This window comes from Melanaphis sacchari, unplaced genomic scaffold (assembly GCF_002803265.2).
Source record: "Melanaphis sacchari strain LSU unplaced genomic scaffold, SCAv2.0 Contig55_pilon_pilon, whole genome shotgun sequence".
NCBI lineage: Eukaryota > Metazoa > Arthropoda > Insecta > Hemiptera > Aphididae > Melanaphis > Melanaphis sacchari.
In genome coordinates, this window is record NW_020271389.1 from 672,003 (window position 1) to 693,940 (window position 21,938).

General features: G+C 23.2%; 1 protein-coding gene across 3 annotated transcripts in view; it reads left to right on the forward strand.

The window, feature by feature from the left end:
- The window catches only part of LOC112599831, a 105,342-nt gene that overhangs the window by 41,208 nt on the left and 42,196 nt on the right, over positions 1-21,938 (forward strand). For all 3 annotated transcript variants that reach the window (XM_025346897.1, XM_025346896.1, XM_025346898.1), the window contains exon 6: positions 18,863-19,016. In XM_025346897.1, coding sequence (XP_025202682.1) covers positions 18,863-19,016 — 154 coding nt within the window. The remainder of the gene's footprint in view (positions 1-18,862; positions 19,017-21,938) is intronic.

Genomic DNA, 21,938 nt, shown 5'->3' on the forward strand with positions numbered 1-21,938 from the left:
TTTTCATACTTTGTTCCTTAAAAGTTCACTAAAATCTTAAAATTTTTAAATTAATTGTTAAAAGAAATTAACGTAACTAGGTCAATAGAGATAGTATGTAAGGAAAAGTTCACTTTTTGCACTTATAGCTTTTACAATAGTTGCTTGAATTATAATGCTATAACATAATAGATATGGTAAAATATAACAATATAACAATTATTAATAGCTGGAAATTGCCAATATTTAGTCACCACATTAAATACGTTTTCTCGTTCGCAGAAATATATCAATAGTATAAGAAATGGTATGTTGAATAATATAGTATCTTTTTTTATTAATATATCTGTGTGTATGTTAGTCTAATTGATTGTATATAATACATCAAGTTTGAGTGCTTGCTTACTATGTAATTTTCAAATTAAACATTGAGTGACGATAATAAACTAAATTTACAATGATTCGAGTAAACTCAACTGAAAGGCAGTATATAATCTCTTTGAGCGAACTTTTGTCATTATTGGTCGTTAGATTTACGCTATTCAAGCACTAACAATTTACGTTTGTGATATTATACTGTGTAAGCAACTGCATTATTCTAAATATTAAAAAACTAACATTATAATTTAATGGAACGTTAAGAAATAGAAAATTTCAATTATATTATTTATAAAGTAGAGTACATACACATTTTAATTCTCTAATTCTAAATAATGATATAAGTATATCAATATCAATAAATCTTAAATATAGAATCATTTTAATCAAAAATATCTTTATCTTAATCATAAATATTTTTAAGTATGCACGAATATTTTTAAAAAAAATATTAAAATACGCGTTTTTAATACAATTATTACACATAACACAAACTCTCAGATTATTTTACTGCTTTAAAAGTTATTTACAGCATCATACTACAGCCTTCGTTTATAGATCTTAATATTTTTAATAATTTTTGGTCGTAACATAGTATGTATAAAATCCAAAGGGTGCTAAACCATTTTTTTTTTGGAAACTTTTGTACATACATATATATTTATAGATAAATAGATATGTTTAGTCATAAATAATCTATAATTCAACCTCACTTTCAATCATGTATTCACATTATTTTAAAAGTAATTTAGAACTAAAAGGTGCTAAATTGATACAATTTAAAAGTGTATTATTTTAAATGCGTTGAAAATTTAATAAACTATTATCCATTTAATCAACAAAATAAAAAAGTAGGCAAGTAGGTACCGCTCTGCTGTACATTAGGGGGTGGGGTGAACCTCGGACTAGGGTAGGTTAAATTTGAATGCAATGATAGATATCATTGTATACAAAAAACGATTCTGGACGGAGATGATTTGTCAGTCTAGAATATATTATATTTAAATATTGTCATACATTCTATTTTGAAACAAATATTTTATTTTTCAATTAGGACGCATTTGCAAAAGTCATGGTTAATCAATTAATTATTAATTTTTATGAATTATACCTATAAAATAGTTTGCAAATACAGTGGTTGCCGCTTATTATAATCACGGTTAATGTTATCAATCGTTTGTTATCGAAAAGTGTAAGTACGGGCCGGATCTATACTTAAATGTGTAAATTATGTCGGTTTTTGTAATCAATACGCCGTATAATATTATCAGTTTGAGTTCATAAAATCATAATTTTGTAACATACAATCAAATTTTTCGTCGAATGTCTCATAATAAAGATAAAAATTGTAATAAAGATATAAATGTCTATACAGTATACACATTTATATCACATTTATACCTTTCGTTCGTACATCATTAAGACAGTACAAATACGAACATTTTATCAATGAAATGTTAACGGTAAAAAAAGAAACAGACATCGATAAAAAAATATTGTTCAAGTTAGTGGTGTGCATACATATTATACATATTTACTTATTCACATTTAATTTTTTTTTTTTTAATTTTAAATTTCCAATTTATACCTACATATGTACTTTATTTATAAATAAATAGTAAAAAATAATATTTTTATTAACTATGTATTTAACGTAGATTTTATTATTTTTTATAACTTTTTTAACTTTCGTTTAATGTTATCAATCGGATTATATTATTAGTTATGTCCCGTACCAAAGTGATTAAATTAAGCGGCGACTACTGTATTCATGGTCTTGACGAATTTTTGTCAATATTTGAACTTTATGCTAATAAAAAAAAAATTGTGCCTATGAATTCTTAAAATTTTTTGATCACTATAAGAATAACTTATGAGGAACTTTGTATTAAATGTTCAAGTATTTTGATTGGGCCAAAAAAAAATTTATCGACACTTCAAAAAAAATTTTTCAGAAAAATTGAAAATTTCAGTTGTCTATAAATAACTCAAAAAAAGTCAAAATATTTTGAAAATTAAATCATGTAAAGAAAATGCTAATCTTAATAACTGGTAAAATTTTTAAGTATCTTCGTCTTATACTTTTTGAATATTACAAATATTAAAAATCGTTTGAGGATAAATCGTTATCGTTACGCTATTTCGTAAAAATTTAAAATTCAAACGTACTTAAAATTTTTCCTATAATAATGCTTTGAGTTTTTACTATAGCTACTTGAAGGAAAACTTAGAGAAAACATAGTGAAGTATTTAGTTATAAACATAAAAAATTTTACGATTTTTCAACTTCAAAATTACTTACAAATTTTCGCGTTTTCGATAGATTTCGTAAATATTTGAACTATAAACGTTTATAAAAAAAAAATTGTGACTAACGATTTTTAGTGTTTTTTAGCTACAATAAGAAAAACTCATAAGGAACCTTGTATTAAATTTTTAAAATTTTTTGGTTATACAACATTTTTTTATAGACACTTTAAAACAAAATTCTCATCAAAATCCATAATTTCGGAATTCAAAAAGAACTCAAAAAAAAAGTCAACATTTTTTTGAAAATTAAACTGTATATAAATAATACTAACATAAACATTTGGTGAAAATTTTAAATATTTACAGTGATTAGTTTTTGAATTACAACCATATAAAAAAATCGATTTGGTCGAAAACTGGTTTTGCGTAAAAATTCCCGTTTTTCCGTCATTTTTTTTTTGTTTTTCTTGATTTTTTTGAAAACTGTTGGAAAATGTTTACTTTTTAACTCTATAATGCACCAAGGATATTCACTTTGCCATCGGAAACCACCCCCGAAGTTTGAAATTGAAGCATTATTTCGAATACTTTTGCTGTACACAGACACAAAAAAAAACACACATCATTGTAAAATCAATACATTCATCACTCCGTTCAGAATCTAAAATATGTCTATAAATAATTGTAGCATTAAATTATTCTTGTCTTGATACCATTCCATAATATATTCTTTTATTTAGCCTACTTTATTTTCTATAAATTATACATTTAGTTTAGAAAAAAATCTTTTAAGTTTATTGCTTACATTTTTACTTGGATAAAAGAACAAGTTTCAAGATTGACGTTGATAAACTTTGTTAATCTTTAGATTTGGATATCGTTAAAAATTAATTCGCTATCCACGAAAGAAAAATTACATTATGAAGTTTAAAAATTCTTTTCTAAATCATTTAATGTTTTGAAATAACACTTTTTGATTTTGAGTCCACGACATGGTTATTGAAAAGTCTATAGGAGATCCTAGACATTTATGTGAACATTGTATGACTTCCTATTTAGGTCCACGATTTCTGTCGAGATTGTATTTTATCTACATCGGGAGGTAATTGTGTCTAGATTAATATTAGATAAAAAAATACCTATATTTTTTTATTTTAATAACATTTTAGCCAAGGACTATAAATAAAACGAACATTTTACTATACACTGTACAATATATAATTAAACTATGTTATTCTTTTTGTAAATACGTATTAAATATCGTAAAATTATTGCTTGTCGTAAAAATAACTCAAACACGATTTATTACTATCTTAATCAAACCGTAATTTCGATAATCAACATGTACTTTCAATGTTATAAAATAACAAAATAGAGAACATTTGATCAACATGAGACGAAGTAAATATTTATATATAAAAGTCCCCCGAGTGTTATATAAAAGATGGCACATTAATATGAAAAAAAAAAAAAACGATATTATCATTAACTTCATTCTTCATTATAACAATGTTAACAATTGTACGAATATTTTCACATAATTTGATCGTATAAAGCTTTTTTTTATTGTATCTGTTCCTTACACGATTATTTGGTGACTGAATATCACATGTGAGCACTTTCAAAAATGTATGCTTCAACTGTGTACAGTATTCATGGTTCCACTTCGAAAGAGGGACAATGACGAGGTTTAGATATCTTTTTAGCGTTTATCGTTCGATACTCTAAATCCAGTCTCATTGCATTTCCATTAAACCCCGATCGCGTTACGAATTCATCTGACGTTTCCGTAGACACCCGAATTATTACACCATGCAATATTGTTATTTTAGATTTGTGGATTCAAAATACTTTTGGTTTGACAATGATGTATTTATTGAATATATCTGTAAACATGTGTTCGTAATAAAGGGAATGTTTTATTATATTTCTGTATCTATAAATTTGTTAGGACACAGAACCAAAATATAAGAACATTTTTTTAAAGTTTTCTATAAAAATCAAAAATATTTACAATTAAACTAGCTGATAAAATAACGAAATTTTATTTTTTAGTTCATTTTAAATTAAATATACAATTTAGTTGATACTTATTTTATTTTGTAAATTAGAAGAAAATATTCTTATTGACTTAGTTTCTTTAAACGTTGAGTGATTGTTTTATAATTTCTTGACATGTAAAGAGTAGTTATGTTATAGGCACTTAACATTTTAAAATCACCATAAATGGTTATAGTAAGTCGTAGAAAAGTCATTAACCATAATATATCAACGTCTTAATATATATCTATATATTGCTAATAAACTTTGTGTGCAAATATCTTTAGGGTAGGTATCTGTATTCGGGTTATAATTTATAACTTATTAAATTCTTTTCACTCGTACGTATCATACATTTTAATGTTAATCACTGCGTTATTTTCGCTATCTAAATGCGTCTAACATAGGTACTTATTAAATGGTCTAATGGAAAATGTGATCAAAGTATAATGACCGACCACCAATCATTTTAAATTCGGTACACTTATCATTTTGTCACTCTGTCACAAAACTATGTAACTTGTCGATCAATTTCATTTTACTCAAAAGTGACGTTTATATTATACTACTTTAAATATTGTCATGCTTTTTATAACAAATGTTTAAAACATCATTTCAAACTTACCATGTGCGCATTTTTTTTATCATAATGTAGTTTTTATTTACGTTATTTCTTATCGTATATGTATATTATTATCGTTTAAAATTAAAATACATTTTTTAGTACAAATGATTTTGGTCTTTTAGTTCTCACAAAATAATTTAAATAAATATATGATAATGATATAGAGTCAACCACAGAGTTTTTTCGGGAAGAAATTAAATGAAAAACAAACTTTTAAAGAAAATACAAAAATAAAAATGTATATTATAATATTTAATACATAATGAAATAGACATTCATATAGCATTCACTAACAATACTTTCGTTTATTTTTTCCTTTTTATTTATTTTACAAAAAGAGTAATATTAAAACTCATTTTGAATACATATTGTTGATTTATATGATCTTTTTTGCATTTCATACTTCATACTTAGTGGATATATAAATAATACTTAATTTTACTTTAAAGAAGCTAATTTTATGAACTATTATGTAATCGTTAAGCAATTAACTCTAATTATAGTAATTCAATTTTATATACAGGTCGATTCTTTTATCAAACCGCACTCATTATTTCGAAATTTATTATTGTTTTTGGAAACATTTTTTTTTATATAATACTTACTTGAAATAGAATTACTTTTTATGTTTTTTAGGTTTATTTAAAGTTTTGATGAGTTGATGAGTGGTGAGGTATGGGGATACCCCGCAAAATGTTGGTATACTACTCCGTTTACTAAAATTTAAAATACAAAAACTTATAAACCGATCTCCCGAATCAAAATTTTTATGTATCAAAATATTCAAAATACTCCAAAAAATATTTTTCTTTCTTAAAAATTTGAATTAAAAAATATATGCTGTTATTTGAAAAAGTAAAAATTAAAAAAATTATAGCGATAAAAAATATATTAAAAAAAAGTTGTTTTTTTTTATTGGTAATGATTGGAAAAATAAAATTTAAAAACTTAAATAGAATTTAAAAAAGTTAGTCTTGCTTTATAAATAAATTATTTACTATTGTATAGTATATTATTTAATTTAAATAATTTACACTAGGTACTATGAAAATAATATCTTGGTCATAAAAGTGACTAACGACAGATATAACGAAATAAATTATGTAGTTTTAATTAATATTATATTAATTTTATTGTTTTAATCAAGTATTTATTATTTGAATGAATAAAGATCTCAAAATAATGTATTTGATTATTTTTTTTTAATGACATTAAAAAAAAACTATTAATATGTGAATGTATAAACGTATTGATCATTGAATAATTAAATGAAATTAACTTGTATAGGTAGTTACTATTTTATTGAAAAGATAATTTTTGGCATAATTATTATTAATTTCATTATATATTTTTTAAACGCAATATAAAAAATAAAAACTGGGTAAGATGATCTGTATGTACAGTATATCAATCATAATTTTTTTTATAATATGAGAATAACTAAACCTTATGGATTTTATTTTAAATTTTAATATTTTCAACCAAGAAAAAACAATTTATCAACATAAATTTAAAAAAAAAGTATAAACAAAAACGAAAAAACAAACATCAAATAGTAATCTAATATCTAGAATGATATATTAAAATAAAATATGTTTGATGAATATGTCAAATAGGATATAGTATTCTTTTTCAAATTACAACAAAATAACAGTATCTATTTATATTTGCTCTTTGCTATGATTGGGGTTTTCCGATAATTTTAGAAAAATTTAGAGAACTTTTACTCTTGACTCCCTTCGATTTTAACTAGGTTTAGTTTCCTATCATAAATTACTCTCAAGAATAAAGATTTGTTTTGGTAAAAAAAGTATCTTCAAAGGTTCAAATATACGAACAATTATATTATTTACAAATAGTTGTAAAATAAATACAATGCGCCTACGATCTAATATTATATAATTTCAACGTTTACTAAGAAAGGTAAATTTATTCTACAAAGTATAAGTAGTATTATTCTATAAGTTTTAAGTTCATATGGTTAATGCATAAATAGTTGACTTACAATATTATAGCTATTTAAAGTTTAGAAGAAGGAAGTTTAATTTACGTGCAAATATTTTGCTAACTTACTATCTTTACTTCCTCGCCTATTAAGATCAATCGTTAAAACTTTAAATAAGGTACTATATAGATAATATCACATTAACTTTAAATGGTTTCGATATAATATATTAACCTACGGTATTTATTACAGTAAATAACGTAAATTTAAATGTTGTCAAAATTTAATCGACAATAAAATTATCGATGTGCACTATTATACAATAAAATAAAGTTTAAACCTAACAATTATTTTTATATAAACTAAATGAAAGTAAATGTCTAAATGTGACAAGTTATAATATTATAAAATTAAACTATTTGGATTGCACACGATTAATCCAAATCTATAAATGGCACAATTTATAATTAGTAATTAAAAATAGATTTTTGAATGATTTTAATATTCAAACATCATTAAATTTGTATTTTACACTATATATATTTATATACTTAGACAATACATTAATTTAAAGTATCAAATTATTCTAATTGTTTACATAATAAAATAATCTGAAACCTATGTTGAGCTTTAGCACATTACTATAGAATATTTTGTGTTTTTTAAATCTTAACCATTTGTCTATATAGTTTTAAATCTTTGTTTACCATCATATATTTTGAAGGGTTTTTATATTTATGTTCTTTTTAACATCAGTAGATTTTACTGTCTTATCAATATACCTTCATGTTGTTTTATTTTAAAATTGGTTTTTATTTAATCATTCTCATCACTTTTGCAGTTTTGCAATAGATATTCTCATAAAATAAAATTTGCTTTTTTTCCGTAGATGAATAAAATCTAAGCAAATATTTTTGTCATTATATTTATAATTTTTACCTAACGATGCGTTTGTTTTTCATTTACATTTGAGATTATTTTTTAAGTAGATTCCCATTGCTTTGTGCTGATTAGTTAAGCTAAATCTAGAGAGGATTTACCTAACATTATAATTATAACACTAAATACACAATATAAACTATGAAGCTATGGTAACAACTAACAACATCCACATTCGTGATGTATGGTATACAAAATAACAATATGTTTAATAAAAAGCGTTCTCAATAGATTATCCAGCCATAAATTAATGCTGGCAGCTAACATAATCACGGTTTCATTAATTACATGTATGAAAATGTAGACGATGACCAATATCCAGTTGTAATTTATACCATCTGTTTATTTATCGTACTCATATTACAAACATTAAGAGTTTAAGTCTTAAATTAATTTACATACAATTTGTTATTGTGATTTATTATGACGTCATTGAACGTTTTTGTAAGCTTCTATAGACATTGTTTTCAAATTTTAAAGTACATAAAGAGTTTGCGGGCCATTAAATAATATTGTAACCGTTAGAAATATTGGTATATTATTAGACGTACATTTGTTCTACTTTCGATGTATGATGTTTAGGCATGCTTTTATTTAATAAAAATTATTCATTTGGGTATAATAAAATAGTTTCTAGTCATTAAATTACAGGATTTCAAATCTCGTCGGAGGATTTTTTTTTTTTTTGAGCGCTCCAATAATTTTTAAAACACGTATTTTAATTCTTTACACGGGATTAATTTAAAAACCCTAACTATATAGTTCCTATTGATTTCATTTTTTAAAATATTTTTTTATTTTTTTTTTTGATATGTACAGATATAACGTATCAACTTAAAAATTGATATGTAACACGGCCAAATTATAATGATGTGTATTTTTTTTTTTTGTATTACATAGAAAAAATAAAAAAATAAAATTCTGTTTCATTTTTATATACGTCAATAAAACGAAATGCGTTTTACGTAAATGCAAGACACATATTAAACACAAATAAATGTTATTATAACGTACCTAGGTATACATATTTAATTTCATTTTTATAGGCTTGTTGCTAAATTGAAGTTTATTTTAGTCATACTGTGTTAGTTTGAAGAGCGTCTATCATCTTATTATTATTATTATTATTTATACAATGTCAAATTAAATTCGCAGAATAATTTTCATGCTTATCGAACACTTCGTTATGGTTATCTACTTCTAAGGGTTCATTATTGTCTGTAACGGATTACACAACAATCGTCATTCGTTTGTATTCTATGCAGTTATGATGACGTATAAAATAACATTGCTTTTGTCTAGTACTAATACCAAAAACAGTCTTTGATCACACTTGCCTTTACCTTAGTTAGTCCATCCTCAAACATTAGGCTAGTATAATAATTTATCATGATTTTTTTTTCAACTGGTTATGTAAATAGCGGAAGTTCTCGTGAATGTTATTAACGTTGTAGGTATAATTAAAAAAAAACCAAATTTTTCATTTTAATTTTTACGGCACGTGTCAAGTAGAGTTGTTTAAAAAAAAATAAGTAACGAGAAATTTGAGTCACCGTAGTAACGATCTCTTTTGTATACGTTATTATAATATTCAACACCGACTAAAAATGTAAATTTTAACAGAAACAATACAAAAATAATTGATGCGTCGGTACGTGTAAAGTAATGAGCTGCGTTATTTTCTTTTTTAAACCAATCGCCAGCTTTTCTTGTACCAAGCCGCATTCTTGTGTCCATATCATTAATATATTTCCGGTGGCTTAATAACACGAATACCCATGTGTACGGGCTGCGTTTTTACTTTTTTATATACCAACAGCGTGCACATCTCATCTCTGTATGTTTGAGCTTCGTTATTGTTTATTTTTCTTTTTTTTTTTTTTTGCACCCTTTTTGTAACACAATACACCGGTTATTATAAAAAAGAACCGTTTAACGATTTTCCTCTGCAATAGCATATAATGACGTGACAAGTGAAAGGAATAATCGGCGAGAAGAAGAGAAGAGCAAACAATACTGCTATTAAATGCGCATTCATTCCAGGTTTCAATTCACGGTGTCGATAATAATAAAACGACCTTTTTAAAACAACGTCAATTTCGTTTGGCACATAATAATAAGAGGATTAAAATAAATATTCGAATGGTGTGTAAATGAAAAATGTACTGCAGCAGGTAGTACGCTTATTTTTAAATGTTTTCTTTGTATTATTTTTATTTCACAAAGGTATTAAATAATATTGATAAATTTTCGTTCACTTTTAATTATTGAAGTTTAAATTAAGTATGTACGTAATACCTATACCTAAATAGATTTATAAGTTCTTCACTGAATATTATGAAAGATGTATGAAATAGAAGTATTGACTTTGGGTATGGAATTCAATGTGACATTCAGTTGTACTGTCATACTGAAAATATTTAAAATACTTTCAAACAAACATTGCTTTTTTAGTTGAACAATTTTTTGCATATATACATTTTTAATTATACTGTAAAAACAAAGCAAAAATTTTAGTTTGTGATTAATTTAAATACTTTAAGACGCATTCATCATAATAATTCTGACTTAGCTTTGATTATATGAATGTGTTCATTAAAAATTAAGTGCAGTTAATACCTTTTCATTTTTAAATTTTTATTACAGTTATTTACAGTTTTCCTGGTGGTAATTAACGCCACTCCGATTTATATATTTTATCATAAAAACAGTTTGACAATATCGATTTATATTACAATAATAAACTTTATGAAAGTTTATATATTGATCATGGATAAAATTTAACGATACTCATGTTACTTTTACATTAGAAAATTTTTAGTGTTTAAAATTTTAATTCAATATTAGAAATCAATATTGTTTCAAAAGTAAAGTTTCACTACCTATCTAATACTAGCATTTATCTGCAGTTTTGTAACAAAATATATTTCCACTCGTTGTATTAGATTTTTGGTTTCAATGTATTTTCCTAGATTTTTTATAAACTTTATTTTTCAGACAATTACTGTAACTTTTAACTATTGTTGATCAAGTGTAATAATCACCAAACATTTATTTTCTAAGTTAAATAAATATTTAATTACAAATAAAATCTATTTGTACAACATTCATTAGCTTCTACATATGGTTTTATAGATACCTGTAATTGTAGGCTTAAACTGCCACTGATCCTGGCTTTTTGATACGGTGTTAATCCTTCGGTATTTATTGGTTTGTAATTGGTAAAATCCAAATTCGCTATATCGTTAACGTTAAATAAAATCTAAAACCATCGTGAGGTATTTTAGATTATACTACCACTTCTCTCTTTTTAGTATTCCAGTATTCCATTACATAACGATAGCTTTATGATATGGATTCTTAAATACAATCATATCTATAATCATGTATTTTTTTTTTACTTGTTGAATTCAAATAAATTATTTCGTCAATAGGTTTTCGAAAGTATCGATCAATTTATTTTTCTATGATTTAAAAACGATTAACCTTATAAATTCGAAGTTTTCACCAAATATTTAAATTATTATTTTTATAAATGAAATAATTAGCTCTTTTTTAGCTGTATATATACCATATAGAATTTCATTTTTTTTTTTTTATATATAAATGCTAAATTTATAAATAGGTAGTAAAACTTGAAATATTAGTACAAGATTTCTAATAAGAAAAGATTATTATAATTGGTTATTCACCAACTAAAAAGTATTAAAAATGCATAGTCACAATATTTTAAATTCTAAATGGAATGATGAATGAATTTATCTTACAATGGTCATATGTGTTTTTTTCCTATGTTTATGATAAGTAGTAAAATGCTTTAATTTTTACTTTGAAGATGGTTTTGGATAGACAATTAGATCTAGTTTGTAGTTTAAAAAGGTAAAAGCTAAAAACTCCTTGTATTTTTTTTTTTATAATTGAAAAAAATAAACGAAAAATATTGAAAAAAAACGGGAATTGTTACAAAAACCTAACATTCTTATCAAAATATTTTTGTGATAATTATGAATACTAAAATGTTTGTACTCTTCGTTCAGAATCGCTTTTAATCTAATCAATGCATTTTTATCATTGAATTGAAATTTATTGAAATCTATTTTAATGATTTACTCAATAACTGGTTTCACTCAACACCTAATGTATTACTTCCCTACATTTTTATTTTTATTTAAAGTTAAAATTTTGTCAAAATATACAATACTTTTATTAATAATTAAAACCTTCTTAATTTAATACTAGTTAAAAGCGATTGATAAGACCAATATCAAAATAAATTAGTTTAAAATTATAGGAAATATTATTAAATATGAATTATATTTAAAAAATATAGTGTTGTGAAGATCCATTAATATAATTCTAGGTTTCTAGCTCAACAATTATTTTCCAAAGGTTTTTAACTCCCTATTTTATCAGTAATGATGATGCATTGTATATTTCTTTTCATAACGTTGGCTTAAACTTAATTATTATTTTATTTAGGATCCTTTAATTAAATCTTAATTATTTATATACGTATTTCTAACTTTGCGCTTTATTTATTCCAATGATATTTGAGTTATATTGTAACTCTATTGTATTTGTTAAACTCTATGTTAAGCTATATTCAGTCATAAATATTAAAAATAATAATCATATAATATTTCAATTTATTAAAATTCTCGATAGTGTAATTGTAATATTACTCTTGCTACATAGCACTACTTTAAAGTATTTAAATAAAAGGTATTAAATCTTTTTTTTTAAATACTCAACTACGTATTTTTTATACTTTTGAACAAAATACTAGGACAAAGTGTATTAAATATTTTCTCAAAGAACTCATTTTAAAATCAAAAGATTATTTCTAAATATTATATTGTCTGTTTCAATTGAATCACATAAATTAAATTTATCACAAAAACGGAAGACTTTTAAAATATGTGTAATTTTAGTTAAATTTTATTGGAATATAATGATTTTTTAACCATTTAATTTAAAAAAAATAAAAAATAAAAATCAATAATTAATCAGAAAAAAATGTTGATATCTGATTTTTCAAATATTTTTTCTTTTTCTTGTTAATGTTACTTAAAATTGAGTAAGTAAAAGACTTCAAGAGTGAATATTACAACCATATTATTGACACAAATATTAACTATACATTTTAAGTATTACATTTGAAATTAAAGCCAACTATATAGCACTCTCAATTTAATACTAAACGCTCGTCGAAAAAAAAAAAACGTAAAATTCGCCCATTGATATATAAAGCAACATAAATTATGAGTATTTTGATAATCATAATGAAAAATACCCACATAACTTAATCATTTCTAGTATTCATTTTATAATTTACATACAAAACTAATATTTGTTAAGAAAATTTGTTTTAATAATTTAAAATACAGAATATGCAATATAAATAAAACCCAGATATTTCTTTAAATGTGAAGTTATATAATTATAATTTATATAACTATGTAAAAGAGACTGATCTTTTTAAAAATTGTTATTTTTGGCTTTTAATAACAGTAAATTTTTATCATAATGCAAACCATTATTTGAAACTATGCGTTAAATTTATTTTTCACTCATTTTTAGATTTTTAGTTTTAATTTCAAATTATATTTTTGTATGACACTGAAAATGTTTCGTATAATTGTTTATATAACTAATATAATATGCTTACATAAAACACGCTTTATTAGTTCTTTCTACTTGTTTTTAACTGACATTTAATACTTGGATATTTCCTGTTTAAGTTTTTTGATTATTACTGTTAACTTTTAAAATTAACTTAGTAGCTCAATATATATATATATATATATATATAGTAAACAGAACTCAATATATGTATATAACAAAGTAAGTTCTTTATTTAATTAATAAAATTTAAAGAGAAACCAATTTTTGTGAATTCAGAATGTTTAATGTATTTACACTTCTAAAAAGTAAAAATAATAATAAAATATTAATTCATTGATAATAACTTTCTAATATTTTTTATACACTCACTATAAAATTATCTATTGAACATTTTGTTATTGTCATTATTATTATACGTAAGATACCTACAAAATTTAAAAATTAATATATGATAATCAAATTTTAATTTATTTTAAGAAAATTACCTAAAAAAGATAAATTTAAGTTAATATATCTATGAAAAAAAAAAAAAAAAAAACTTGCAAATAAATTTTATCCAAACACTTGTCTAGTAATAATGATAAATAAATACTTGGAAAGTAATGACATTATATGAAAAACTTATAAAAAAACTGAATAAATAATACCCTTGCACATCCATCTAGGAATGTGATTGAAATAAAAATGTAAAATTGCTAAACATAAAATTTACTAAAGTACTAAGTAGGTAAGCAGAAACGACTATAATGTTATCATATTTTTTTTGCAAATGCGCCAATAACGATTTGATTATTTTACGTGATTAATGAATACATTATATTCTAATAATATATTATTTTCAATACAATAATTCTTAATCTATATGCACATAGAAAATATGAATATTGCTGAAAAAACGTATACAGTAATTCACCTTTATTCATATTTTACAATTATTATCATCAATAAAAAATTAGTCATTTCAAATATTGAATGGTTTATTTGGTTTGTATATTAAAATGTGTAACCATTTTTATTCAATTTTAAAGAGGAAACGCAAGATTTTTGAAAATCTACAAATGGGGCATAGGATAGAAGAGGTTCCCAACCACTTATACATTACCTACTGACAAAGTATATATTTCATATAGCTTAGTATACAATTTTCAACATCCAAAAATAAAATATTTCAACATAATTCTCAATTAAATGTTTTAAAATAATATCAACAAATCAAAAATTCTTATATCTTAGTTCATTTAAAATCAGTTAATTTACAAAAAAATACATAATTACAATATCATCACTTGACGTTACTGAAAACATTGTTAAATTATTTAGTTATATTTTTAAGAATTTATCGTATTTTATTATATACATTGGACTTGAATTATACTTGGCCTTTGTTTGAGTTGTTAATATCTAAATATTTATAATAATCAACCAGCAAGCAGCTGACGTACATATAATGTACTAATCAATTAGCTATGTTAATGTATACATTTATAAAGATAGATAGAATAATAGATACATATTAAACAATTAAATAGTATATGACTATAATATTATCTAATATAAATATTACAACATAAAATATACAACTTTATAAAGCATTTATAAATATTTCCCTCGTATTATGCTGAAAGGTGAAGGATATGTATAGTTACTTGAACAAACAACTGAATATATTGTAATAATAATATTAGTTTAAGTATGGAATGCTATAGCTTATAGAGTATAGACGCATGATGCAACAAACTACGATATGGCTACGTCGTTTTGAGGGGACAGTTAAATAATATCGCAGTTTAAGGGGTAGAAAATGTTATTATTTTATTTTATTTTTGTGAAATAAAACTATTACATGACGACATGTTACACATTCAACCCTATTATCTAGCCTACAGTTTACCTGCTACTACAAAACGACGGAAATCCCTTAAGAGATTTAGCTGAAAGTATCCACAATTTTGGTTAAAAAAAAAAGGAAACACGATAGCAAGAATATATAGACTATCATAACCGTTTTTCATTCAACTGAGAAAGAACATTTAGATTCCAAAAATGGTGTATCGTGTACAAAACAATTTGTATTAATATTTCTTTATTCTAAATTTACTTTTAATATTATGATATTTATAAGAGTATTATTGTCAAAATAAATAGAATTTATGCTATTTATATACATTATTGTTCATCTGACACTCACAATAGTTAATATTTATATACTGCTAAAAGTTTAAAATCATGTTATTACTTTTATTTCGATGATTAAAATATCCAATTTGTTATACTTACGTATATACAACGAAAAAATTATCTTTACGTGTAGTTTAAAAAAAAGTTATTTGTTTTTTTTTAATAAAGATACAATAGCATTCGTAAATTTTTATTTCTTTCGAGCTAATTATTTTTTGTTTCAAAAACTATAAAATTAATATTTACCTTTTAGTATTATTTATTGTTTTATTTTTGTAATTTTCAACATATTCATGAAAAATGCATATCAGTAAATAAAAAAAAAAAAAAATATTATTCGTATAAAAACAAAAATTAATTATTAGAATGTTGAGTGTGTTTCAATTTTAATTAAAAATCACAATAGGCTTATAAATATTTACATTTCTATAAATATAATACTAATTAAAATTAGAAAAACGTGTGAATAAATTTTGGCAAAAATTATATTAATAGTTTAAAGTTTTTAAATGATTTTATATACTTCAATAGTTATATAATTTTAATAAATAAACATAGTTTACTTATTATCAAATAAGTATATTAAATTATTAACAATACTAAAAACTAAACCACTTATAGCTAGAACATTTTAATAATTAATGTTTTAATGTTTTAATTTTTTATAAATAAAGTTTTTATGCTACACCGGATTGAAAAAATCTCAAATATAACTACATAATTATGTAATCCATTATAGAGTAGTTATAAACGAATTATATCATATTTAAAGCCTAATAAGTAACTAAAAGTAAAAGTATTGGCTACTTTAAATTAGGACTCTAACATTTCATTTTAACTCCGAGCAGAGTGAAAAATAAATATAGTTTTTAAAAAGTTTAATATTTGTTAGTTGTTTATCACATATATAGGTAAAAAGTTACACTTAAATAGTTGCATCGCTAGTATTTTTTTTTAAATAATTTATCTCGAGAACTTTTTAGCAGCTTTCTAAATCCTGATAAAAAATGTCCGACTCTGAGTGAAATGTCTATCATCGTCGATCAGTAAAAACATTTTATCCTGAATATCAGTTGTAAAATAAAATAAATTCAAATTATATAATGCACATATAATATTTAAGTAATAATACTTTAAATATTATTTATTAATTTATGTATAGTTAATAGTAATTTTTAAAAGTATCTCTTTTTTCTTATTTTCTAATTTCATGTGATATAATTCCAAAATTCATTATATTGTAGACAAGGTTTATTTTGTAAAAGATTTTTGACAACACTCACACATTGGGCATAGTCATTTTTTCGCTCAAGTTTTTAATTGCCTTTTTTATTTAATTTTAATTTTTGTAATAATATTCTGCCGATAATTTAATGTATAGTAATTGGTTTAGATAAATTTGAAGTACCTGGAAAATTTTTCATTTAACTTAGCGATCCGTTTTGGACATTTTAGAAATTATTTTTATCATCTCAGCAATTAGGCAATTAAATTTTGGAAAATGTGCATGTAATTCTTCTTACATATTATAAAGAGTATGAGCTAAGCATGTCACATGCAAATTTTCTGGATACAATGCTTGAATACAACAGCCGAAAAAAAAATTAAAAATTCTCATAGTTAACATTCTTAGGTCATAAATTATGCATAGATTTGTCAAATAATTGAAAAGTAATACTATTTTTCACCTTGTCTAAATATTCTGTGCGAATAAAATAGATTTTATCGACATCTTGTGGCTGAAAAGTGCTAATAATGACATTTGCTACATTACGTCACAAACTGTCGGTTGTTTTACCTATGCAAAACTATATTTCTTGATCATTTACAGAATCGCGTATTTTAGCCATCGTTTTAGAGTAGTATGTATCAAGGTATTTTTTTTTTATAATTTTGATTCGTTTATAATGATTTTATTGCAATATTTTGAAAGGAATAAGCGAAAATAATCGTTATTTAATTTGTTTAAAGAAATATTCGTTGCTATAAGAGCGGAAAATAGGTTGGCATTAAAGTCAAACTTACTGAAATGTTGAATGAATGGCTGAACTGCATTATTTTTTTCTTACATTATATTTTTATATCTATTTATTTTGACTTCACACAATTTACAAAATATAATATTTTCCTCAGTTGTGATCATATCCTCACCGAATTCTTTTATGATATATTTTAATTTTAAATTAACATTTTTAACATTTGGTATCTTGACATCCAGTTCAAATTTTAAATTAAATTGTACAGAACATTGTACCTACTAACTGATTGACATTAACCGATAAACTTAAGTATTTGAACGTGCTTTACAAATACACCAATAATACAGATAGTTTTCTATTCCCTTAGGTCGTAAATAAAACTGTAATTACGGTCGTTTTGATGAAATTACAATCTAGCTCAATAACGATAGTTATTTTATCAGTCTTCTGTTTATTACTGCAGGTTTTTACTGGTTTCATTATTTCTGGCAATAACAATATATATTTTGTATTTGAAATATAATATACATAAAAATATGTTAAATTTTTATAAACATATGTAAGAAAGAAAAGAAAAAAAAAGACCTTAAGGGAACTTCAATTGTTTTACATCATTTGTAATGTTTTTTGGGTTAGATTTATATACGTGGCTTAAATATAACCGATTGAAATTCTATTATAGGGCAGGTACAAATGGTACAATACATTTAATTTGATATCATAATATTATTGATATTATTCCGTATATACTGTCATGGATTATTAAAATCGTGTACAAAATACACAATCAATAAAATGAGAGACATTAAATTTACATATTATTACGGATTCCGTGGTTATCTCACAACTTACACATATATAATAAATATTGCGATGCTATTAAATTGAAATTATTACTATTATTATTATCATTATATGTGACAGGTATGTTTGTTGGACGGCATACTTGCTACGTTACCACGGAAAAACGGGTCACGTAGAACCGGTGCCATTGCCAGGTGCACCATTTAGTCACTATTACGCAACTGATGCAACTGACGAAGGGATTATAATGGAAACCGACATAAGCGTCAAAGAGGTAAGTACGTGCTAATGTTTTCCACTGTAAAATTAGATGTCTCCCAATGGAATTACCCATTATGTGTATGGAAGTGATCGTAAATCAGCTTACAGGTTATAGTAAATTTATATACAAGGTAGTCCCACAAGTATGATTTATCATTTTGGTTTTATTTCTTACTCACGATGAACAATACACAGTGTTTGTATACCGTTAACGGAAAATAAAATAATGAAATTTGTATAATCATATTTATATAAAATAAATACACGCCTTGTAAATACACGAAAAACGTGCTTAGTTGTCTTATAAGACTGTGAAATATGTTTGTTAGTCGTTACTTAACTAATGGGAATAAAATACATAATTTTGATAAATGTTGTTATCTTAGATTATGAACGTCATTGAATAATAAAAATTAGTTTTCACTTGTGAAAAAACAAAAATTGAATAATAGTACAGAATAATTATTTTAATGTTTGGCATAAGACTTTAATTTTTTTTTTTTAGCAACTAATGGAAAAAAAATTACAGTCATACTTATGTATATTTAAAACTTAAACTATACATTAACAGTTATTTGTTTGGAAATAAACGAAATAATTTGTAAAAGAAACATAATAAATAATAGGTAGGTATAATATATTATGTATATTTTATTATTTATTTAATCAATTAAACAAATTCACCACAAATTCCGTAGACATTTTAAAAAGTATTATTATGAAATTTCTACATACTATTTGGATCTTTAATAATTATTTGGAGTTATTTAATTTATAAATAAAAACAAAAGTACATAAATTAATGAAATACGCATATTTAAAAAAACACATGTCCTTAGTAGATAACTTGATGAAGAAAACTTGATACATGTATTAAAATCAACATAAAACAAGAATATTTACTAGAATATTAAAAGATTTCACGTATATTATTTTTATAATTATATAGATACATAGAAGAGTTTAATGTAATAATATTTAACACAATACTTTTATTTTATTTATATTCCACATAATAAACAGATGAACTGTGTGTAAAAATGATATTTTAAATCAATTTGAATATGAAATGTTTCCACAAAATGCGCTGTACCCAAAACTTAACAATGTCAAATCAAAATAATAAAATAAAATTGTTTTTCATATTCTATTAATAAAGTTTTTGAAAAGAAATACAGCAGACTAAATTCGAATTATTATGGTATGCTATTCAGATTTGAAAAGTTTTATATTTATTGATAAAGCACATGATAACTACTCGAAATGATTGTATTGTTTATTGTGAAATAATATAGTAAATTTAAGTATAAGATTATTAATAACATAATAATATAATCTCCGTGTATGAATGATAATATAATCATTGTAAATACTTAATTTTCTATTGATAATGAAAAATAAATTATTTATAACTTTTTCTTAATATTACCAAACATAATATATAGGAACACTTAGGTATATATTATTTTTTTCTAACGAATTTAAAATTATACGTATTATTATGTATTTAATTTATTGCTTTAAACCCTAAAAAAAAAAAAAAAAATAATAATAATAACTTCTGTATAATTATTATAATTATTCTAAGGCAATACAATTTTTTATTGACTCATGTACGATAATATTATATAATATGGAGTATTTTTTTAAGTAATACCATTGAGTATATACACTGAATGGTAATACGTATACTGTGTTTTTTTCTTTCGATCATGATTTTTTCTTCGGCAAGTAAAGAAATTAAAATAATTTTATATGCATATTCATGACACGCAAACCCACTGACCAATTTGTCTATGGATAACTACTACGCATTAGTAATTTATTATAATAATTTGAGATAAATCGTAATTTAATATATTTCGGTGTTGTATTAAAATAATTATTATGTGACAGTGAATGGCTATAGTAGCTAAAGTTAAATATAAACGATAAAAATAAATTATATTTACGAGTATTATTTATATAGGTATAAAAATAAGCATGGTTTATTTTGTTTTTACAATAAACATAATTCATATATCATACTTTATAAACATATTCTGTTTTAATTTCTCGGAAAATAGTCATGAGAGAAGAATGTGGATTAAAAAGTATGTAATTGTTTCTGTATAGTATACTTGTTTAACTATATTTAGATTGACTAAAAGATTAGTGAAGTATAAAATAATATTATATTTCAAATAACATAAACTACAAACAATAATTAAATAGGTATAACTCTTCTACAAATCCACCACGCACACGCATACACAGAAATATCTACTAACACATTTATTTGAAATACATTTCATCACTTTTGTTGGATACAATGAATTTAATTTTTATATTAGTAAAATCCACTTTTTTAAAGTCGTGTAAGAACTTAAGAAAGATAATATAATGGTAATTACTGTTTTTTGTATTCGTTTTGGTACTAGAGTAATCAGGTTCGTTATAAAAATATGTTTAAATATATGAAATAGTAAGGAAAATTATAAGTAAATAGATAAATGTTAAATTATGGCTTGCACTTATAAATATTCATTATTATTTATTTAATTTATCGTATATTATAACAATTTTATTTAGTTCATTATCTTAACTAGTGTATTGAGTCCAATTAACAACTTTTTTCTATGCGTTAGTATATATAAATTGGGACCAGACTTGAGTCCAATAAGTGAATCAATCTATTTACTACAAGTCCAATAAGCTTCGTTAACTATGTATTATACTATACAACTATAAATTTAATAAAAAAAAAATAATGGATAGTTTAGCTAATGTAATTTATTTTAGTTTCTAGACAATCAATAGATGGATTTTAATAGAAAATAGCAAGAAAATAATTAATAAAACTAAAAAATATATGTAAAATATAAATGTATTTTTAACAAAATAAAATTTGGAATCTAATAGACCGTTAAAGGGAATTTTTTGAAATACATAGAGT